Source organism: Squalius cephalus (assembly GCF_949319135.1).
Source record: "Squalius cephalus genome assembly, chromosome: 20".
Lineage (NCBI taxonomy): Eukaryota > Metazoa > Chordata > Actinopteri > Cypriniformes > Leuciscidae > Squalius > Squalius cephalus.
Window position 1 is genome coordinate 34,645,266 of NC_137141.1, and position 24,593 is coordinate 34,669,858.

The 24,593-nt window shown below is 38.6% G+C and overlaps 1 protein-coding gene and 2 long non-coding RNA genes across 3 annotated transcripts in view; 1 reads left to right on the top strand and 2 right to left on the bottom strand.

The window, feature by feature from the left end:
• The window catches only part of LOC307147689, a 249,122-nt gene that overhangs the window by 205,986 nt on the left and 18,543 nt on the right, over positions 1-24,593 (top strand). The gene's annotated exons all lie outside the window — the stretch shown is intronic.
• Positions 666-15,924, bottom strand: LOC307148263 (adhesion G-protein coupled receptor G5-like). The gene is made up of 14 exons (XM_079853664.1): positions 15,787-15,924; positions 15,351-15,434; positions 12,570-12,644; positions 11,792-12,029; positions 11,546-11,714; positions 11,328-11,462; positions 11,101-11,202; positions 10,971-11,007; positions 10,784-10,884; positions 7,641-7,768; positions 7,245-7,510; positions 4,543-4,633; positions 2,451-2,734; positions 666-2,284 (listed from the first exon to the last, which is right to left on the bottom strand). Exons 1-14 carry the CDS (start codon positions 15,869-15,871, stop codon positions 2,136-2,138), a joined length of 1,944 nt encoding a protein of 647 aa, XP_079709790.1. The 5' UTR covers positions 15,872-15,924; the 3' UTR covers positions 666-2,135.
• On the bottom strand, positions 16,263-16,824 carry LOC307148265. The gene is made up of 4 exons (XR_013819428.1): positions 16,759-16,824; positions 16,600-16,679; positions 16,437-16,505; positions 16,263-16,349 (listed from the first exon to the last, which is right to left on the bottom strand). It is a non-coding gene; the product is annotated as an uncharacterized lncRNA (long non-coding RNA).

Consider the following 24,593-nt stretch of genomic DNA (forward strand, 5'->3'; position numbering starts at 1 on the left):
TGAACAAATGTGATTTTTTTTACTTATTAAAATCAAGTGTAGCGTCAGTTCTGGCGGGTCACGTTAGTCAAGCTTGCATCAGTGACTCTAGCTGATCCACGTCTACCTATAGGAATACGACGCCTATCACTGTATTCATATATAAGCTCCTTCAGTATTATCAGCAGCGATCGCGTTTCTCAGGAGCTAATTACCCTCCTCCCTCCCCAGCTCCACCTCTCGTCAGTCAGGATTTGGCATTCTGATTCCCCCTGAATCAGACAAAAATTCTCGAATTATGTTGTACATTAAAATTAATTAATGTTATCTGCAATACATTCATGTTGGTTCTGTTCTGTTTACTCTAAGGGGGGTTATTGCTGCTCTCCTGCTCTTATCCATGCTAGGCCTCATGGATGCGCAGGGAGTTCTTGTACCATACCGCCAATCCAAACTGTATGCTAACTGTCAATCGTATTTGACGATAGTGGTCCTGACTGAAATGCATACTCCTCTTTGTTTTGTGTTTTAGTGAGTCGAGAATAAATGACTGTACTTTGATTTAATTGTGTTGAATTTTGTTTGAATTATTTGGTACCTCAAGAATCGATTTTAATTAAAAATTGTTTCTCGATATTGAATACAATTTTTGTGATTTATGCATAGATTAAAAGAAAAAGCTCACTGAATTAAACCTTGAAATTTATTGTTTTTTCATCCCATTTTACCCAATATAATAAAACAAATGCAATTTAAGCTGACTGCAATCATTACACACATGACTGGCAGTCTTCTGTTATAAAGCAAGGCAGGCCTGAGACAAATAGAAAGACTACTTGAAAATTCCTTGATACAAAAATAAAAACTTTTACAAATATAAAACTGGTAAATAAAATGAAAATAAATAAACAATATGACAAATACAATAGAAAAAATATACATAATTAAATAAACTATAGCGTAGGTTTATTTAACATGTAGTAAGAAGTACTACAGAAATTTAATAATCAAATGTAAAAATATAAGACACAGTATAATCTTCACAGAATGGAATATAAATTGATTAATAATGAAGATTCTAAAAGTGATTCAGTAAAAAGCAGTGAGTGATTTTCTCTTTATTATTATTAAATTAACAAAACAGCAACAGTTTATTAATACTCAACACTTTAGAAAATCAATTTCTGAAATTTGTGAATCGATGCGAATCGGCAGAAGATAGGATCGCGATTCATATGTGAATCGATTTTCCCCCACCCCTAGTATATGTGCATGGCTGTGTGCGTGTGAGTGTATGTATTTGTGCAGTTGTGACTGTGCACTTAATATTCAACAATATTATTGATCTGACTGTACTGATGCTGTTGTATGAGAACTGAACTGAGCTGGACGATGACATCCCTGTTTTCTCCAGAGCTGCTGTATAGATAAATGAACTAAATTAACAACTAATGATTTTTACAACGGAAATGAATCAACACTAAATTTACTTAAGCTGGACTATGATACTATTTTCTTCTAAATTTGCTGTACAGCCAAAACAAACTTTGTTGCATTAATTTCCTCTTATGACTGTGTGGCAAAGTGGGACATTAAAATAAATATATAATACCCGGAAGGGGACCAAAGATCCTGTAATCAATGCTCGACTACGCTACCTGGAATACACAAGGGGGGTGAGCAAGGAGATGTGGGCTAAAATACACACTCTAAAAACTGCTGGGTTGTGTTAACCCAATTTTGGGTCAAATATGGTCTCACCCAACGTTGGGTTAAAAATTCAATTTAAAAATGGACAAACCCAGCCGTTGGTTTACATTTTTAATGTAACCAATGCAATTTGTCCATTTTTAAATTGCATTTTTGTCCATTTTTGATTTTGTCCAAAATGCAATTTGTCCATTTTTAAATTGCATTTTTTAACCCAACGTTGGGTGAGACCATATTTGACCCAAAATTGGGTTAACACAACCCAGCAGTTTTTAGAGTGCACTAAAACAAGTCACTTTATTAAAATACAAGATAATGAAAGAAAATATACAAACAATACCTAATGCCACAGAGTCTCACTAAACAATACCAAATAACATTCACTAAAGACACAAAGAGGAAGATGGCCAGCAAAAAGAAGACAGACACCTTAAACCTTAATTCTGCTAGTTATCAATATTTTCCACTGCATTAATTGTGGATTGAACGATGGTTGTGGTGGAGCTGGAGCTGGAGCTGGAGCTTTCTGGATCATCAGAGAAATTTCCCGCAACATCGTTGTGAATGTGGTAGTAATACAGGAAGAGGAAAAACCCTGAAAAAAAATCAGTAGAACATATTTCACCTAATTCATAAATATTTCAGATATCTTTAAAGACATTTGTATAATTTTTAAAATGTAACCACAAAAAAAAAGCACATCCAAATGTTTGCATCACACACAATCATCCATGTCGGACCCGTGTGATTTTTTTTCTCACCCTGAAACGAGTTCAACACGGTGAAGATGTAATATGAAGGGATGAGCATCTCTCCATAACTGAAGAACGCCACAGCCCACGTCAGGCCGAAGAGCAGGAACAAACTCAACACCATCATGAGCTGCTTTCTGAACGTCTTTCTCTTGCCGTCAGCCGCTTTTACGTGTCGGGCTTGGACAATCTTAGTGACGATCATGATGAAGATTCCTGTCGTGAAGATGAAGACTAAAGCGTAGTAGCCAATGTTCACTATGTAGTGAATTAAAGAATCTGTAATCCAGCACCTTTAATTAGAAGAGAAAATGTTGATTTAAAAGCTTCATTAATGTTTTTATTTTGTTTTTGGGCTTTACTAGAACATGTTTTCCTACTTAAATGTTGATTATTTTCCCCATATTCTCCATTGTTGCAGCTTCTCTCTTCCCTGTCTGTCAGTAATGCTCTGTTTACTTCCTGTCTCTATGAAGCCCCTCCTCCTGAAAAGCACACTGTGCTCTAATTGGTCGGCTGCAGCAGTGTGTTTTGATTGGTCAAGCACTTCGAGCGTGTTTGGGAAATGCCCTGCCCTTACCATAACCGCCAGTTTCAACACATATTTAAATGAGGAATATAGGGCCCTATAATTTCCGCGATCACGGAATCGCGGACGGAATCGCAGAATTGGCAAATTAACGCGGAATCTAGTGTCAACGCGGAATTTCGCGGAATTTTAGATATTTGGAATAAAATTCTGTTTTTGAGTGGGAGAAAAACGTATGTCTGAGGAAAATCGCATATTACTGAAAGAACGAGCAGAGAGAGAGGCCCGGTCGCGCGCGCGTCTTCAAACTGTCTTGCTCTCTCTCACTCCCTCGCGCTTATTAATCTAAATCAATTGAGAATTGACACAATGGTAAAAGATCGGAAGAACGAAGTTTCACGTGGAGTATTCGGATTTTTTTTTTTTCCTGAATTAGGCTACCGCTGGGTGTGAATTGTGCAAAAAAAAAAACTTTTTTACCTTCCCTTCTTCTCTGAAAAGCGTTCCGCCCATTCAGCTGACATAAAAACACTTTCAATAAACTAAACAAAACCAATCCAATGATGAAATGTTTTCTGTGTTGACAAATCTCGTGCGATGTCCTAACTGCCGGGATAATCACACAACGCGTACAAGTCTGCTAATGATGTCCGATTCGCGAACTAATGACTCCTTTGAACCGATTCACTTTAATGAATGGTTAAAACAACTGATCTGTCCAACACTGAATCGGTGTATAACAAAATCGGTAACACTTTACAATAAGGTTCCATTTATTAAACTCTAGTTAACTAGATCAGTTAACATTAACTATTAATAAAGTGCACTTCTACAGCATTTATTAATCTTTATTAATGTTAATTTCACCATTTAGTAGCCTACATTATTTAAATGAAAAGTTGTATTTATTAACATTAGTTAGCTTAATGCACTGTGTGAAGTAACATAATAAAAATACAGGGTTAGGGTTAACTAAGATTAACAAAGATTAATAAATACAGTAACAAATGTATTGCTCTTGGTTCATGTTAGTTAGCCTAATACATTCACTAAAGTAAACAAACCAAACCACATTTAACACCTCTTAAAACGAGAATTTTGTTTGTTACCTCAATAAATTTAGGGTCATTCTTATTTTATTTGTGTACATTTTAATCATTAACATTAAAAACACTCTTTTTACGACTAAAATAACAGTAAAGGGTAAAAAAAAAAACTGAATTCCCAAAAATTAAAACGGAAAAAACGGAATTTGCAAAAATTAAAACGGAAAAAACGGAATTTGGGAAAAAATAAAACGGAATTTGGGAAAAAATAAAACGGATTTTATAGGGCCCTAGGAATATTGTGACGTGTTTTTTCCCGGAAGAAACTCAAGACTACAATGGAGGCGTTTCAGGAGTTCAGAAACACTGACACTGATATAAAGAAGAATTCCCTCTGGAGGGACTTTGGAACTTTGAAGAGCTTTTTAATGCTCAAACAGCATCATTACACTAAAGAAAGATGAACATGGGAAAAAGCATAATAGGTGCTCTTTAATCATGCATTTATGACATCAGAACAACTTACATTTGTGTGGTCGTTCCAGATGTTGTTTGTAGGATCACTGTTTTATATCCTCCTAATGAAGCAACAGCTACGACTATAGGAGTTGTAAATACTGAAAACACACAGAAATTAGGGTTATAATAGATAACTAAAACTAAAAAAAAAACTTTATTGGGGACATATCATTAAAATCTGACTTTTTCTGTGTTTAAGTGCTATAATCGGGTCCCCGGTGCATCTACCAACCCAGAAAATGTGAAAAGTGACATCCCAGTGACTTTGTTTTGGTAAGCCTTTGCTAGCATTTTAAATAATAAGCCGATCAGATTTCGCTCCCCTTTTGACGTAGAAAGGGGATCTTATTAAAATATTACTGCCCCTTTAACTCCAATAAATAAAATTTGATTGATTGATTGATTAATGTTTCCACCCACGGTGCCGACATTTGGTTTTCGCAAGAGACAACAGTGTAACCAGTTCTAATGCAATGGCAAAAGTTTGAGCAAAGCATGCAAACTGTTCTGTCGTTGCTGCACAGACGAGCACTGAACACTATTGACCAAAACATGTCACATGTCAACTTGTGCAAAAGTTAAACATGACGGTACATGCAAGTCTGGTGAGATGAATCAATGTAACTCCACAACAACTACATAAATGTATCCATTAACCATTCAGAAACGTCCAGGTCGTCCAAAAGTTGCAACCTCCTCCTGAGTCTCTCCGTAAGGCTGCACTCGCTACTGATTATTTCTGAGATTTTGGATGAGTGAAATTTTTTGCGTGTTTTGTCATTGCTGGAGTATCTGAAGCTCGTGTAAAGGACTGGCCGTGTTCTGAACGGAGGCAAGCAGCAACTCATTTGCATTTAAAGGGACACACACAAAAATGGCGCATTCCTGAGAAGGGAAATGAGACGCCGAATCTTAGTGTGGACTCTATGGGGAATGCACTCGGCTTGACCACTGTCTGGGGCATGTGTAAACATGCCAATCTATTGGCAGACGTGCTGTTTTGTCCTGAAGAATGGCAACAAGATGCAGCATCTCGTTTCCCTTCTCGGGGTACAGGGTTGCATTCGCAACACAAGGTGTTCCCTTTTGAAGTGGAACTTCTACACTGCATCTTGGTGTTGATGCTATGAGGAACACAATACCTACTATGCCATGTTGAGGAATTTCCTGCCCACTAGGTTGTGAATATGCACAGAGTAAGCATAACATTTAAGTGACTCTGCAAAACTAGCCAGAGTCGAAAAGCATGTCAACAGCCTAGTGCATCCTATGTAGGGCTGGGTAAAAAATTTCGATTTCTTGATTTTAATCGATTCTCATTTTTAAGAAACGATATTGATTCTTAAATCCCAAGAATCGATTAGTCATCCTGTTTTCAGTTGAATGAATGTAACATTGTAGCGCATCCCATCCAAAAAATCGGAATAATCTTTGTGCTTTGTTATTATTGATGTGAAACAAAGTCTCAGATTTCAAATTACGTCCATTTTCTTATGAAATTCAAAAACATAATTACTGTTTTGTCGCTGTGGCGTGAGATCGCTCTGGCTCAGCTCTAGAGAAGCACATGATCTTCTCCTCCGCCTTAATAACACCAGTTACCGCGCGAAATAAACATGAATGAGCATCTGAAATTGTGTTAAAAGATACACAATGATAGTACAACTTATCGAAGTCCGTATCATGTCACATGGAATCGCTCAATCAGTGTTTCAACCGTCGAAAGACGTTAGTAAACAATGTCATGTAACGTCACATTTACCTCAGAAAAACCATGTCCAGTGACCATAAACTCGTTAGTCAGCAAGAAAAATTAACTCTAGAGAGGAGCATTTTGTTAAATATATGCACCATATTACATATTCATTATAATTTTTAATGTTCTTCAATATTTAATGCATGTTTCAATAAATCTGGAAAGTTTTTATGACAGCCACCCACCATTTAAATTTTAATATAATTTCATATAAATTTATTATTATAAAAATAAATAAAAGTGTATTTTAAGTGTTTGTATACAAATCAGTTCATTTTTACCTTCAATATTACAGTAGGCTAATGAAGCCTAGGCTACAACTGACTCCCATAGTTTACAATAATAGTTAAGAGATTTGTTTTCCTTGAGAAAATTTGCAATGTATTGAACCTGATATCCAAAATAATCAATATTGAATCAAATCGAATCGAAATCGAATCGAATTGCAAGCTTGTGAATCGAAATTGAATCGAATTGTGAAATTTGTATCAATACCCAGCCCTAATCCTATGTGACTTGTGAAGAAAATTGCACAGAGGCTCTGTTTCCTAAAACAAGTTCCCCAAGCAAAACATATTGTGGCCTGAGAGCACCCGTCCAAAGGGGCATATCCCTACTTCAGATTCCAACAATAATTGGGGAGGGAGGTAAATTCGATAGAGGGATGCATTGAGGACTGCCCACATAACCTGTTTACCTTGCATCAGCCCAGGTGCCTATCTAGGGGGCAGCGTTTAATCCTACTTAAAACTCCAATCTGAATGATTGGAGAGGGCAGGATGTTACATTTTTAAATGCTTTTAAAGGAACAGCTCTAGAAAAAAAAAAAAATTTAAATATGATGCAATCTTCTTTTTCGGGTCAACTCGAGTTTACAGTCTGCTGATTTTGTTGTAAACAGTGTTATTTTCTTAAGTGAACACTATAACAGGTGATTTCTCCATATAACTCACTCCAGCCGAACACGGTGATCTTCCTCATGTAGTTTGTGATGGTGATGTTCTGTCTGATGAGCCATAAGTACATATGAAGAGCTTGAATGAAGAACCAGGTGAATGTAGTCAGCATGGAGTAATGCATGAGCAGCGCTATGAAGACACACGCAGCCTTGTCTCCTGTGTTGGCGACGCTCTCGTTTGACAAAAAGGATAAATTCAGGAGAAACAAAGCCACAAACATGTTTGTCAAGATCTTCGTGGCCTGATTTGATTTCCCTTTCCTGTTCAAAAATATAAACAACCTGTATTTGTAACATGCATTTATGCATTCTGCTTTTATCCAAAAGAGGAGCAAAAATGATTGGTCAAAGAACTTAAACTAACTATATGGTATACTTTAAGATACACTACCGTAACAGGAAATGCATGAACAGAGCGACGGACAGAAAAAACATGGAGATGCCACAGCCGATAGACGTGATGAAGGTCAATGAATCCAAATATTGCGCTGTGATGTTTTGATTTTCACCTGGCAGAGACTGAGAGATCAGAGAAAACACAACAGAAATAAACAGATCAGCTGGATGATTTCCACGTGTCATCATGTTATACATCAAAAGAAATCAAGACACACAAGCTCCAAAATGATGTGCTCAACTTTGCCACAGCACCAAAGTCTGCAATTAAAAATCAGATTTCCAAAGTCTGAATATGAAGTCAAACATTTCTCATCAAATACTCCCAAGTTCAAATTATCTGAGCTGCTCCTTGTTCAGTTTATAGTTGTAGTTAGTGTAACTGAGTCGACTGTTAGTAGATGTCTTAACTACATTTGGCTGCAATGATTAACCTCTGTTCAAAAGTTGGCAGATAGATAGATTGATAGAACAACGAAATTTGATCATTTAAATGTACACTATGTAACTTTTGGCCCTCTAGCAGTTAAAAAACAAAACTGTGTGTATTTAGCAGAAGAACATTGTTTTGATTGTGCTTCGGCTCTGTGCGGATGAATATGGTTATTCTGCTGCTCATAAAACATTCTCTACTAGGATTAAAAGATATAATCAGTTTAGATGGAAAAGATCTCAAGCTGACTAGCTGAAGACATTACTGTAGCTTTGCCCATTAATAGACACGATACTTCCTTGAAAATAAATTCTTGCACAGTGCTACAACAACCATAATAAAATGATATTCACAATAGATAATGCTTTACAGTCAGTGAACTCTTTTAGAAAGCTACGTATGGCAGTTTATCTGTTCAATAAAACACCTTACTCATCTGTTGAGGAATAAAAACACTTGGAACTGTGTCGCTTTTATAACATTTCAAATCCCTCAGTTGGCCATTTCTGAAAAGCCAAGCCGATGTTGATTCTTGTTCCCTTTCGAAAGGGAACTCTCACTTTGTCGATGACGCTATTGGGGAATGCCTCTGCGTGAACCGGTGTCTAAAAACGCTTATCCAATCACGGCAATTGTTTTGCCGGAAGTATATAAGGGGCGTCTAGAGAACGTCATCCTCTTTTCGTCTTAAGGCACTGTTTTGTTTTTACGCTTCAACGTGAAACTTCAAAAGGTAATTATGACTTGTGAAAAACGCTTCAGGAAGTGTGTGGATCCGTGTCCAAGATATTTGACTCCTGATGACACACACACACGTTTACTGTTTGGCGAAGAGAGCGCACAATCAGTTCTTGAGGGAGCTGATGTGCCAACTGTGAAATTTTTTGTTTGAGAAAATTCCGCTTTCGTCTAGCCCTCTTCTCGGGGGAAGAGGGACGGGCATCTGTGCCAGTCGGTTCTGGTCCCGCTCGCGCTGAGGCAGAGCGGAGACTAAAATCATGGGGTTCTCAGAGGGAGCTCGCCAAGGAGTTAGAGAGAGGTGTTAGTCTCTCATGCCCCTCTGAGGCTCGTAACTTTGAGCTTCCGAATGAGGATGTGTTGTCATCCTCTGATCCGGCAGCGAGTGCTCTGCTGGACAGCCCAAGAGAAAAGGAGATGGCTGATGACTGTGAAGAGGATCTACAACCCGAACCCTCACATCCACCCTGCCCCACGTATGTCTCTAGGTATGGTGAAGGCTGTGTGATGATGTGCAGCTATTTTAATTCCAAAGGCCAAAGGAACTTTATCAGGATGCATAGTATCCTGGATCCATGAAGTAACTGGCCTTTAAAAATAAAAATCTGCCTGCCTCTATGGGAATTTAACACAGGGGTGTCCAAACTTATGCACCCTGTATTTTAAGGAAGAACATTTATTTATTTACGATACATTATTCATTCACAAAGAAAATTGGTGTCCTTAAAGGTTGAATTTTTCCTAATTTTTTAAATTAAGGCATTAAGTTCAGTTTCCAAAAGATGATTTTTTATTCCTCTTTTTAGTCAACTTTAGTATGGGTGTCTAAACTTATGCATAGCACTGTAGGTTACAGTCGTAACCTGAGATGCTTTATTACGAGTTCTGTCGCATTCTCTTTTCTCCAGAAGACTCTCCTCTGTTCAGCGTTTGTTTAAAACGGGTGATTCTCCGTAGGTTGGAGGTCTAGTGGCTCCATGTCAATCTTTCTTGCTCGCTGGGACAACCCTGACCTCCCTCACCAGACAGTGACAAAGCAACCAGAGCAACTATACTCTATTCATATAGAAAACTTATATCTAATCTTTTCTTGTGAATTTGGTTTAACATATACTCCCATAAAGTTAAACCCCCAGTTGGGGTGAGGCTGTGACAGGTATTTCTTTATCATTTACCAGTCAAATTTGTAACTGAGACAAGATGATTTCCCTTAATGACAAAATTTTCAATCCGATCAAGTATTTACATGTTCTCTGGATTGGATTAGAAAAGGAATAAATCACCCCTTTCAATCCGATCGAAATTTAATTTGGATCGAGCTCATTCGGATCGATTAAGGTGTTTACATGAAGGCTTTTCAGTCCAATTGAGCCATCAATCCTATTAATAATGGATTATTTGGCTGCATGTAAACGTAGCCAGTGTTATGGACATAAGGGCAGATCAAGTTTAAATATCTTTTCTAGTCTCTGTTTCCATCTTGTAATGCCGCTGTTTGGGATATTTTTTAAATATAAATGATTTGTAATAGAGCAGACACTTTGAGTTTTTTAATGGGTTATCTTATAGCCCTAAATGTTTTTAATGTTTTTATGAAATATCTGTATTGACTGCATTATCATATCACCGTATTATTATTCCGCCATACGAGCCACAAATTAAAGCTTAGTGAACCGCAGGAGGCTAGCAAGCCGCGCAATGAGAAACACTGCTCTATAATGTTCTCCTGAATGTTTTTGTACAGTATCATTTCTGTTTCTTTAATTTAAATTCTAGAAACAATTTTGGACTAAACTTCTTGTTGTCAATATATGAGATTTTCCCGGAAAATAGAGACTTTAAATTTTAAATGCATATATTTGTTAAGTTTCTTTAGTGATCGTGTACAAGTTCACTAGCATATAGACGTGGACTAAAAGTTATTGATTTCATGGGGTCTTTAAATGAAACACTGAGAAGCTTCTCACCATCAGTATTGCAAAGAATGTCAGATGTGAACACGAGCACTTTATGGTGTCATTGTCGATTATTACTGTCTCACAGCCGGACGTCGTCCATGTTAGATTTCCTTCAAAGAAAAGAGAGCGGCAAATGCAATTGATTATATAAAATAACTTGATGGGATCTGATCAATACAGCCATAAGTGAATTTACCTTTGCCATCCCAAGAACTGCAGGACGCATTACCGACCTGTAAGAACATGTTTGATTTTTATTTTGTTTTCACAGTGTCTGGTCATTATTTAAAAAATAAAAAAAATCTTTAAAAAAAAACCTTCATTACCAGATTTTTCCGTTTAATGAACATTTCTATATTATTGGTAAGGTTGGAGATATTGGCACCCATCGTTATTCCAAAAACCTCATTGTTCAAAACCGTTTCATCCTAAATAAGAAACCATACAAGAATTAAAAAGCAATCATTAATAATCAAATATAAACGTTTGAACAGAGCAGATCAAGAAACATTTGTCCAAACGTAGAACTTTTGAATGATAATGCACACATTACCTTATTACTCATATTTTTGAACCTTAAAACTCCAACAAATGCACTTCCATTGTTTTCAAGACGTGATTTATCAAAGGCCTCGCTGGGAACATTTACAGACCAGGGAAAGTCTGTCTTCAGGTTATACTCAACAACCTGTGGATTTTAAAGAATAATTAGCACTGATAAATCAAGAATCCTAGTCAGATGGACATGCTTTAATGCTTCTCAGGCCTTACGTTGATCATGTTCTGATGTGAAGAGTAGCATATTTTAATGTCTTTGCTTTCTGTGTTCTTGGCTTGTCTTTGGAGAACACCAATAATATCCCCCATCACAATCGCCGCATTGCTTGTATTGTTTTTTTCCATCTGCTCCAACAGGGTGTTCACTTTCTCCAGAGTCTCTCTGCAAAGTTGATTGAATCACTTGGTATTCTGTACTAGAGGTTTAGACTTTATTGAAACTGGTAACCGCACACTTACTGTGCTTTTGAGGGTTCACTCTGGTCTGCTGTAGTATTTAAAACAAATGTAGTCTCGGGATCTGGAACAGTGTTAGTTATATTAGGGGTAGTTAGCTGAGTTGTCTCGGTTGGTGTGACACTGGTATTTGGATTGTTAGTGGTGGCTGGTGTGACAGTAGTTGATCTTTCATCAATGCAGATGTCACAAATCCATTCACTCTCGTTCAAATACAGAACATATTTGCTTCCTTCTTGCGCTTCAACACAAAGAAATAAATAAGGAATGGATTTGAATTATACATCTGTGCAATTTTGCAATAATTGAAAGATTAAAGAAAGTGTTCTAATAAGAAATACTGTCATTTCAGCATTATATAGTTGCATGTTCATCATATACACTCAGAAAAAAGGTTCAATGTGGTTCTATATATATAACTCTAGGGTTCATGGCTCTTTAAAGAGCCCTTGATGTCAGAAATGTCTTAAATGATTGCATAATATGATCGCATAATATTGTTGTTTAATGGGTTAAATCAATTTTTAATTGCAATCATAATTGCACTAAACAATGTCAACTGCTCATGAATGAATTACTCATGCTTGTCAAAGCAAGTAGATTCTATGTTTAAAAGCTCAAGGAACCCTTATATGACCCTAATCGTATAACGTAATGATTTTTAACTGGAGAAAAGACATGTGCTGTCCGTTTGCATGTTGTAGGCCTACTTTATTTATTTTGATTGATTGAACTTTGATGGGTGTGTGAAACTGTAAGTAGTTCATAGACACAGACTCACCGCTCCATGAATCATTGCCATAAGTAGCATTTCTACATCTCTCTCCAGGATCAACAGGAGGGATTTTCAAACAACCTCAATAAACCATGACAACACATAAATGTATCAGACAAAGTGTTATGATTGTACATCTTTGTATACTATAAGAACAGCATGAAGGTATTAAAAGACAGGAATAAAACACTACAGAATGTCCCTGAATACCAATCACAAATGTTACAAGGCAACCAGTAGTGGTAACAGTCTCGAGTTTACCGTAGTACCACCGAATGTACACAGGGCACCATAAATTACACCCTTTTTGGTTGTTGCTCAGAAAAATCACTCTTCATTTGCATAAAGTTAAATGTATCACAACGGTCACTGTCACTTGTTTCACCAGAAATCGCTGGCTCTGCATTGAAATGAATGTGATCATGTCACTTTGTTGCTGGCGGTGTGAACAGGACTTACAGGGATAGTTCACACAAAAATGAAAATTAGCCCATGATTTACTCCCCCTCAAACCATCCTAGGTGTGTATGACTTTCTTCTTTTAGACGAAACACAATCAGAGTTCTATTAAAAAATATCCTGGTTCTTCACAGCTTTACTGTATAATGGGAGTGAATGGTAACTTGAGATTTTGAAGCCCAAAAAAGCACATCCATCCATCATTAATATAATCCATACGGCTCCAGGGGTTAATAAAGGCCTTCTGAAGCCATGGGTTTTGTAAGAAAAATATCCATATTTATAACTTTATAAACTATAATCACTGGCCTCCAGTAACGGCCGTATGCAAGTCTAGTTCCGGTGGGAGAGTGACCTCTGACCTCTGACGCATGACGAATGATCTCTGACCCGTCGCATGACCTCTGACCCGACACATGAGCTCTGACCCGCCACATAACGTATTGATGAACACGGAAGCACAGAGTATAGAGCAAAACAAAACACCGGCCATGAATTAGAAGTCTAAAACAAGAATTTTAAAGAGATATGTGGGAGGAGCTTGAGCTTGTTTGAACCATGAGAGGTGTTGACTTTCACCTAAGCTTATGCTACTCCTACATCATGCGTCGGTGCAGAGGTCATGCGTCGGTGTAGAGGTCATTCGTCGGGTCAGATGTCATGTGTCGGTGCAGAGGTCATGCGTCGAGTCAGAGGTCATGCGTCGAGTCAGAGGTCATGCGTCGGTGTAGAGGTCATTCGTCGGGTCAGATGTCATGTGTCGGTGCAGAGGTCATGCGTTGAGTCAGAGGTCATGCGTTGAGTCAGAGGTCATGCGTTGAGTCAGAGGTCATGCGTTGAGTCAGAGGTCATGCGTTGGGTCATGCGTCGAGTCAGAGGTCATGCGTTGGGTCAGAGGTCATGCGTCGAGTCAGAGGTCATGTGTCGGTGCAGAGGTCATGCGTCGAGTCAGAGGTCATGCGTTGGGTCAGAGGTCATGTGTCGGTGCAGAGGTCATGCGTCGGTGTAGAGGTCATTCGTCGGGTCAGATGTCATGCGTCGGTGCTGAGGTCATGCGTCGGTGCAGAGGTCATGCGTCGAGTCAGAGGTCATGCGTCGGGTCAGAGGTCATGCGTTGGGTCAGAGGTCATGTGTCGGGTCAGAGGTCATGCGTCGGGTCAGAGGTCATGCGTCGGGTCAGAGGTCACTCTTCCGCAGGAACTAGACTCGCGTTTGGCCGTTTCCGGAAGCCAGTGATTATAGTTTATAAAGTTATAAATATGGATATTTTTCTCACAAAAATGCATGGCTTCGCTTCAGAAGGCCTTTATTAACCTGGAGTCGTATGGATTACTTGAGGGTGAGTAAATCATGGGCTGATTTTTGGATTAACTCTTTAGGCCGGGTAACCAAAGAGTGTCTGGTCCCCATTAACATCCATAGTGGGTTTTTTTTTTCTGACTATGGAAGTCAATGGGGACCTGCAACTGTTTGGTTACTAAAATTCTTCGAAATATCTTCTTTTGTGTACAGCAGAAGAAAGAAACTCATACAGGTTTGGAACAACTTGAGTGAGTCAAAGATGACAGGATTATTTTTTTTTTTTGGCTGAACTATCCCTTTAACAAAACATACTATAAGCAAGCAAATGAAGCCAGAAAAAGAATGCAACACATTAAATTGCATGTTGAACATTTTCTTTATACAACTGGTACAAAGAAAACATTTAACCTCCAATTTAGCATGTTGCATTCATATTCTAGGCACATCTGCTTGTCTATATAGCTAAATTATGTATCATCAGTGATGTATACTGAATTCCATCTTTTAATATCACTGTCATAAGTCATGTTCACGTTAAGCATTTTAGAATGCCCCTATTTTTTTTATATTTATTTATTTATTATTATTATTTTGCCTATTTATCATGTCATTTAAAAAAATTTCTATACGTATACCTTTCACAAAATTCCTTCAGCTCTCCCTGCAACATAGCCTACTTTGTTTTGATATGATCCTTATCTTGATATTTATGCTAATATATCCAAATATATATGTTGTCGTGTTGAAAAAAGAAAGGCTGCAAAATGCATGGAATTTTGTGGTATTGTTTCTAAACCTAGTCTTAAAACTGGACTTTCCCATTGAAAGGACCATGTAAATTCTAGAACCAGTCTAACCTGCCTCATCGTAATATGTAGACCTGGACTTTAGAACGACTGAGGTTTTTACTTTTATTTTTATGCTATTTCTATGCTTGTAGATAACCTTTTCAATGGAAAGCAAAGTGCAATGTATCTGATTGCTACAAAAAATAGGATTATACTGTAGAAAAGGGCAAAATCTTACTTATGTTTGAGCGCTGATGATATGCATTGCAGGTGGTGTTGTTGGTTGTCGGGCTGCCGTTGGTCTGACAAGTCACAGTATGATCTGGATCAAGCAGAAGGAAAGAGATGGAATTATTACACTTGCTAAATATCACTGATCTAAACTAGTGTAAAATAGTCTGTGGTTGTAACATGACCTGCTGTTTCTCAAGAACTCATTACATACAGACTCCATTCAAATAATCTGATTTGTATAGGCTATAGTTTCAGTCTTGCGTTTTTTCTATTTTAGCTTTGCATTGATTGATAGAATGTTTAGAATTCAAAATATTACCAACAGCGATGATGTTATAATGACTGACAGCAGCGATCGATCACTCATGAAAACACAGACGTGTACAGTACCTGTACTCATGTGGTGTTGTGTGTGTTACACTGTATCTGACGACACGCACCTGTTAAATGCCGGACCGCTGATGGCAGACATTTAGATTCATCTGGTAAAAACCACATTTTTATGCCTTGAACCATCTTATTCATTCTGACTTTATATTTCCCCGAGTTGTTTGTTATGTTGAAAGAGTATTTTTTGCATTGTCCTGGAAACGAGAACATTTGAACATTTTACATTTGTTGAAAAAAAAATTGGAAATCAAGAATGTTTTTTTGCCTTGGCAACTAACTGGCATAAAATATGCCTAAGTTTAAGTTGAAGTACTAAATATCTCAAATTAAAAGAAATAAATGTAAATTAAACCTAAATATAAACTCTTAAAAATAACTAAAACTAATAAAAGTTATGAAATAACATAACAAAAGTATTAAAACTTTAACCAAATTTAAAATGCAAACTGAAAATACAAAAACAAAAGCTAAATCAAAATATGAATAAAAATTATAACAGTATATAATACAAAATTAACACTGTTACCCTGGGAACTGGAGTTCGTTTTGACGGTCATTTTGCAAAAATTCCCTATGAGCATTTCACAAGCTGATGGACATGTCAGGTTTATAGCTGGAATAAAAAGGCATTATCTCTATGAATATGTCAGTTGTCACAAGCACTTTCAGAAAATAAATATGCAGTTTATTTCACATCTACCTGCGCAAGTTGATCTATTTAGGTATGCATCTGACAAATTTTCACCAATGATCATTATTTTCGAGCTGGCTGCACAAACAAACACAACATAATGAGGCTATGTGCATTGAACAACATATTCACTGGCATTATAGACTTTTTTTGGAAGTTTAAAGCAACATACTTATCTGGCGTGAAGCGCAACAGACGATCATCAGCCACAGCAAATTCTGCTTTTCCCGAGACATAATTCCCCAAAACAGCCTGAGAGAGACACAAGTTGAATTGTCTTTTCTACGGATATTGGTAGTAAATCTTAAATCTTAAAGCACTTTATATTTACATTCTTGAGATGTAAAGTCCACAGTCCAAGAGGAGAGAGAGTTTCATCCGTTCACATATGAAGCCGTATGATTATGATCCACAGCTCAGAGCCGCTGGAACAATGGCATACAGTTCATTTACAAACATGCAAATCATGTGTTTGTGGACTTTAACTGTGAATGTCAGTATACTTTTACATTTAGATTCAGTTTATCATGTCGCATTTGTTCACAGAGAACTATATAAATATAAAATATACTATATACACTACTGGTCAAAAGTTTTAGATCGGTAAGATTTTAATGTTTTTAAAAGAAGTCTCTTCTGCTCACCAAGGCTGCATTTATTTGATAAAAAACAATAATAAAAAAAACAGTAATATTGTGAAATATTATGACAATTTAAAGTGACTGTTTTCTATTTTAATATATTTTAAAATGTAATTTATTCCTCAGATGAAAGCTGAATGTTCAGCATCATTACTCCAGTCTTCAGTGTCACATAATCCTTGAGAAATCACTCTAATATAATGATCTGATGCTCAAAAAACATGCATTGTTATTTTCAATGTTGAAAACAGTTGTGTAATTTTTTTTTCAAAATTCTTTGATGAATAGAAAGTTCAAAAGAACAGCATATATTTAAAATAGAATCTTTTGTAACATTATACATGTCTTTACTGTAACTTTTGATCAATTTAACTCATCCTTGATGAATAAAAGTATTGATTTATTTTATTTCTTTCCCCCCAAAATAAAATAAAAATTCTTACTGACCCCAAACTTTTGAACGGTAGTGTTTAATGTTACAAAAGCTTTCCATTTCAGATAAATGCTGTTCTTTTGAACTTTCTATTCACCATAGCATCATGAAATAAAAATGTAAAAAACTGTTTTCAAAATTGATAATAATGATAAATGTTTCTTGAGCATCAAATCATCATATTAGAGTGATTTCTGAAGGATCATGTGACACTGAAGACTGGAGTAATGATGCTGAACATTCAGCTTTGATCACAGAAGTAAATTACACTTTACTGTATATTCACATAGAAAACAGATGATTTACATTATAATAATATTTCACAATATGACTTTTTTAAATTTATTTTTTAATCAAATAAATGCAGCCTTGGTGAGCAGAAGATACTTCTTTTAAAAACATTAAAAATCTTACCGATCTAAAACTTTTGACCGGTGGTGTATGTATATACTATATAGCCCAAAACTAAATAAATACTTATACTAAATACAAATGAATAATATATTTAATAATAATAGCAATCTTGTTATCATGTATCATAAGATTCAAATGAATTCTTTGAAAGAACGAAACAATGTGTTCTTTGTAAAGTGCGTTTTTCACTGTAAATGATACTTGTTTTGATATTTTGGTCACGCAGTGAATGACATTCAGACATTTATCAGTTTGACTAGTGTGATGTTTTTTGAGAGCCACTGAAAGTTCATCATGATGAATAATCTTTCTAGATCTATTGTCTTTTTAGAGCTTGTGGTGGCAAACTAAATTCCATCACTGAATAAGAGACAAACATTTCCAATAGTCTTTGATGAGGTTTATTTTCTTGCAAGAAAAGGTCAGCAGTCGTACAGTCACACATCCTTTCTCCTTTATAGTCTGGACTCCCAGAATGTTATCTTTCTAGGCCAATGATGGTATTTTCAACCATACGTGGAACATTCTTAGACTCATCACTTCATCATATTGTCTCCTTGAGTGGAGGCCCTCCTGTCACAACCAACTCTCTTTACCATTCAAATTCAATTACATATTAGAATAACGTTTGTGTGTGCTCTTTTACTGTCATATGATGGTCACACACATCTTAAAGAAAATATTTCTTCCACAAGCTGCTTTACAGCATAATTTAATTCCATTTGCATCATTGTTATCACTGTAAAGTCAAGTCAAGTCAAGTCAAGTTTATTTATATAGCGCTTTTCACTTGTATCAAAGCAGCTTCACAGTATTAAATTAAAACAATACATCAATGTTTGTTTCTAGTGGAACGTCCACGTTTGGTAATGCTGATCAATAGTATCGTTGATTGATTAATTCAATTAAATATCCCCAAATATCCCCAACTGAGCAAGCCAAAGGCAACAAAGGTAAAGCTGCTGTAAAAGAAAAGACTTTATATATAGAAAAAAGGGACTTAAAGGGACTGTTTTTGTTGTTGTTGTTGTTGTTGCTGTTGTTTAAAACAATCTTTATAAAGTGCTATAGAACTAAAGGTGATTTCAGAATGATGAAGAATGACATGAGAAGTTTTAGATATAAAACCGAGCATATGCGGGTATTTTGTGTATTTTAATCAACCAAATATGTATCTATATCTGTGTATGATTTACCTTGAAATGATAAATCTAATGAGCATGCAAATATCTGACGCTGGACTTTACATCCTGAAGATGCAAATTTGTTCTCTAAAAGAGGTTCAGTATAGTTTGTGTCTCTGATACGCTCATGTTCAAATATACAAAGCAGCAGGATGATTATAACATTAATAAATCTAACATAACTAATATTCAGCACAATTCAATTCTCCCACAATAACAGTATTTTAGTTACAATCAACAGATATGAGTTAACTATTTCCACTGAGTGCAGTCGTAGTTTTATGTAGAAACATCATTTTAAATGATTCTCCCCTTCAAAATGGACATTTATCTTGTTGTTTTTAGCCCTGATTAGGTGAGAATATTATAAAACTCTGCACTGGATAATGATTGCTAATATCTCAAAGATGTTTGAGCCAAAAATCTTTCAACATTTTCAAATGGACTAATAACAGCATATGTCTTTAGTAGCCTAATGTTTGTGAGGATAATTCAATTCAATTCAAATTTATTTGTATAGCGCTTTTCACAATACATATTGTTTCAAAGCAGCTTTACAGAAAGTGCATTTCAGAAATGTACTTAGAAAAATACAGTTAGTTAATCATGTATTAATTTAGGGCATAACATATCGCCAGCGTTGAGTCATCTCTTCACAGGCGTCGAGTCGTCTCTTCACAGGCCGAGCGGCACGCTCCGTGTGACTCCCGCCAAACTCTCAGCCGTGTTCAGACCTTTTGTTTCTCCGGGCCTAACGCCCCCAGAACAAGTATTTGCTAACACCAGCTGAGGGGGCCACGTATAACGGGCATGCAGTAATGGGGGTCTGGGCGAGCCTCCAACTGCATTGGCATCCATTGCCTCGAGTTGCTAGCAGTACATCTTGCTTGATGCCTCTGCTCAGCAAGCCTGCACTGCTCAGTACAGCGCTACGCTTCCCTCGAATGTCGCAACTCGCCCGTCCACCTCCTCCTATGGAGTCAGAAGCTTCTGAGGTCGCTTCATCCACTTTAAGTTTAGGCCTGCTCAGTCGTGCCACCGACGAGGCCTGACGACAGCTTGTGGCCGAGGAGAGTGGAGACTCCATCCCCAGGTGGTCCAGCTGTTCTGGGATCACTTCGGGGTCGCAGTTACATCTCCGAACTCATCCCATTGCCAGTTGTTTACTCCACGACCCTAGGAACTGAGACCCTGGCATACAGCTGGCCCTGGGGCCTACACAAAAATGCGTTTCCCCAGTGAGCCTTCTTGCACAACACTGTGCTAAGTCAGGAAGGAGAAGGAGCAGGTCTTCTTAGTTGCCCCTTAATGGCCCAACTGGACCTTGTTCCCCTGAACTTATGCTCCTCTCGACAGCCCCTTCCTGACCCATTCCTCTGAGACATCTCTGGGATGGGGCACTGTTGGCACCCGCGCCAGACCTCTAGAAACTCCATGGGCCCTATTTTAACGATCTGAAACGCAAGTGTCAAAGTGCAAGTAACTTTGTGGGCGGGTCTTGGCGCTGTTGCTATTTTCCCAGCGGGATAAATGACTCTTGCGCCAGGCGCAAATCTAAAATGTGTTGGTCTGAAGTCGCTTCATTACTCATAGGTGTGGTTTGGGCGTAACGTGAAATAAACCAATCAGAGCGTCATCTCACATTCCCTTTAAGAGCAGGCCCACTTGTTCTAAAGCGGATTGCTATTATAACGGCGGATTTGCCAGGAGCGGTTCACAGCCGAGGAGAGCAACGCTCTCGTCAGTGACGTTGGGGATGGAGAAACCCACCCAAATTAACTTCGGTTAAAAAGGCGTATGATAATTTGGGTAAATGTGTAAGCTAGATGTATGCTTTTATAATAAATTGTCTATCTATCTATCTATCTATCTATCTATCTATCTATCTATCTATCGTAATAATGTATGATTTGCAAAAATGAAAACTGCTGCTTCTGTGTAGATGAGAGAATCAAAGTGTATGCGCGTTGTGCACACGCTACATTGATTATGGCCAAGCATGCGCCCTTAAAATAGCATCTGAATAACATGCGCAACGCGCCACTGACTTCCTGGTTAGTGGCGCAATTGTTTTCTAAACCTGCAAAATAGCATGAAGGAACGTTTGCGCCGGAACACGCCTCCTTTTTTGCGCTGAACCGCCCAGGGAGCGCAAGTTCATTCCCTAGTTTAGCGACGTGCTTCTGTGGAGGGAAAAGCGCGCTTTGCACGGGTGCAAAATAGGAATGACACATGCGTCGTTGTACAAAGTCAATTGCGCTGGGTGCAAGATAGGGCCCCATGTCTCAATACGGAGGTTCAGGTATCTATCTCAAAATGATCGTAGATAGATTGCTTCTGTGAGAGCACCCTCTAAAAAAAAAAGTGAGGCTTGCTTATGACCTGAAGTGGAACCTGTTCGTTGAGTGGTTTTCTTCTCACGAGAAGAACCCCGAAGGTGTTCGATCACTTCTGTGCTTTCTTTCCTGCAAGCGAGTGCTGTCTCCCTCCGCCCTCAAAATGTATGTTGCCTTTATATTAACGTACATCATGATGCAGTGGATCCAAATCCGTGGGGAAGCACGACTTGATCGTCAGGTTCCTGAGTGGAGCAAGGAGACTGAATCTACCTTGCGCCCCCTCTATACCTTCTTTGGGACTTATCTCTGGTGCTACTGCACTCAGAGACCTCCCCTTGAGTCACTGCAGGCAGCTGAGTTAAAAATCCTGTTTTTAAAGAAACAGTTCTCCTGCTTGCTTGAGTCTATCAAAAAGGTTGGGGACCTGCACGCATTTTCGGTCGACGAATCGTGCATGGAATTCGGGCCGGCCAACTCTCACAATATCCTGAGACCCCGGCCTGGATGTGTGCCCAAGTTTCCTACCTCTCCCTTAAAACGGGACCAGGTGGTGAGCCTGCAAGCGCTGCCCCGGAGGAGACAGACCCAGCCCTGGCTTTTCTCTGTCCCTTCCGCTACTTGCGGTTATAACAGGACAGAGCGCAAAGCCTCAGGACCTCAGACCAGCTCTTGTCTGTTACGGAGACCAGCAGAAGGGAAGGCTGTTTCCAAGCAGAGGTTGGCCCACTGCATAGTGGTTGCCATCATCTTGGTGTGTTTACCCAAGGTGCACCATGCCCACCTGTGTAGTGAGCCTCTCCAAAGAGAGAGGGTGCTTCTTCCTGGGCGTTGACACAGTGTGCCTCGCTGACAGATGTTTTTAGAGCTGCGGGCTGGGCGACACCAGCACATTTGCTAGAAAAATAGCCTATGTGTGTGAACTCCCTTCACATGAAGCCAGTTTCACTGTAAGCCCGGTTCGAAGTGTCGACTTGCTGCGCCATTCTCCTCCTATGGACTGGATACGTGCGCCATTCTTGCTCCAGTAGAGTTCCTCTTTAGCCGAACCCTGTTGAGTTCCTCCATATCCTTCGGCATCGGAGGTGGCGGAGCGTCCGAGGCCAGGCCTAACACTCGTATGCACTGGTGGAACCTGTGCTAGGCTGGGTCCATATGTTGTGATCCCTACGGCGATCCCATATGTGTATTATTCTACGGTATGGGTCCCTGCGGCGAGCCCGTGTCTTCCCTTTGCAGAGCCTGCTCTGCCGTCACTGACCGGTTGCGTCTCCCCCTGTTATCGGCTGGAGCCACCTCAGTGACATTACATATGTTGTACTGCCCGGTCCATATGTGTTATTCTCCACATGTTGCCTCCCTACGGGCAGGATGTGGCTTGTGCAACGTATTCTTTTCCAACGAAAGGTTAACGCTTTCCCAGTGGTCTTGTGGAACAGCAGTGACATTCCTGGCCTAAGCCCTGTCCCATCTCCGCCTCAATATGCGGGAGGATCAGGAGGCTTTTGTCTAGGCACTGGAAGGTGGCAGCTCTAGTGGCGTTTTAATGGGGATCCCAATCAGACTACGTCGAACATGACTGAACTGAAAGGGAACATATGTATGTAGTCCCGTCGCCACTATTGCTGGACCACCGCTGACTCCGGGCTCCGCTCGGCTCCTCAGCGAAAAACAACTTCGGTATTTATACCCTCGCTGCGGGGTGGAGCGTGTGATGCAGTTCATGTACGCCAATGTGCATTGACTCGTTTTAACAATACTCGAAGATGACAGGCTCCCTAAGCGTGATCCCAATCAGTTGATACGTCCCATTAGGGTTACATACGTAACCGAGATGTTCCAGCCGGTCTCGACCGCATTACAGCTCTATATCACTTCGCCACATGATTTCAGTGATTTCAAAGGTCTTTACAGCCGACAACAGTGAAAAAAAACAAAACACACAATGACACTGACCAAGCAAATAAATATAGTAAACAATAGGGAAAAAAATATATTATCTTGCCACAAAATTATGTTTTATTATGAACGGAAAACACATACTCGCTTTCTCCCGCTCAAACACACACACTTGCTCAGAAACGTGTTGTCAGCGCGGCTCTGATGATTTTATCAGTAAAATAGTTTATCAATTTAAAAGCTACATGATATTTCTCACTAGCGAGGGAATAACAGCGCTGTTCTTGAAGCAGATCAACTTACAGTTTCACTATTAGAGACGCTGCAGTTGAACACTGTTGAGAGACACACAGGCTCAGGTAATTCTCACTCTTTCTCTCTCTCTCTAATAACCACATTAATCTGCTATCAGTGGCTCAATCCTCCGTCACAAGCTCTAAAATTACGTTTTGGATTCAACAACGAAGGCTTGGGATGAGATGCGTAAGAAATGAATCCTACACACAAAAGTGTTTTAAGAACAAAAACCAGATAAATGTCTTGAAATACATCATCTGATCAATGTTTTGAGGTGTGGTAACTGTAGTATAAGCAGAATAATTGACTACGGGCCATTGGATTATTAAAAAATAATACACACCCGAGGTATAACTCTGCTTCAGGTCACACCGCATTACCATGTACAATATGAATAGCTTTAAATGATTTATTGTTATACATTAGATGCTGAGCTGTTTTGTCCAGAGAGAGTCGATCGTGTCCTGCAGTGAGGGATCTGATCGTGCTCTCATTGGTTGATTGCTCTAGACTCCGCCCACTCCTCCTCCTCCTGCACCAATGAAAGCAGCTGCTGTAAAGTCTGTGGAGGTTTAAAGCTCCTGTAGAGCAGTGTCTTTTTATGTATCTACAAAAAATGTATCATCTTTTAATATATTTTTAAAAAATGGTTCCTTAAAACAACATTTATTAATATTAATACTTGTTTTCAGGCCATATATCTTTTAATTTACAGAGCTCCAAAGTTATAACTGAAGTACCACCAGAAACATTACAAACACACTGACATGAAGCAGGATTCACTGTAAAGAGCAACTGTTGAGTTACAGCGCCCTCTAGTGTCACTGTACAGTCATTTCCCTTTAAAGGATTCTAGTGTTGGACCTTCAAATCCATATAACTAAAAATAAATACTTCCTTAATGACATCATCCTCCAGGAAGTGACATCAATACGGAGGGAAAACAGCAGTACAAGCTTTTT

Excerpts from the sequence above, each read along its gene's own strand:
- LOC307148263 (XM_079853664.1), bottom strand. The coding sequence starts at position 15,871 with ATGAATAAGATGGTTCAAGGCATAAAAATGTGGTTTTTACCAGATGAA. Across the intron at positions 15,435-15,786 it reads AGCGGTCCGGCATTTAACAG|ATCATACTGTGACTTGTCAG; the intron begins GTGCGTGTCGTC and ends TGCTTGATCCAG. Across the intron at positions 11,463-11,545 it reads CACATCAGAACATGATCAAC|GTTGTTGAGTATAACCTGAA; the intron begins GTAAGGCCTGAG and ends TAAAATCCACAG.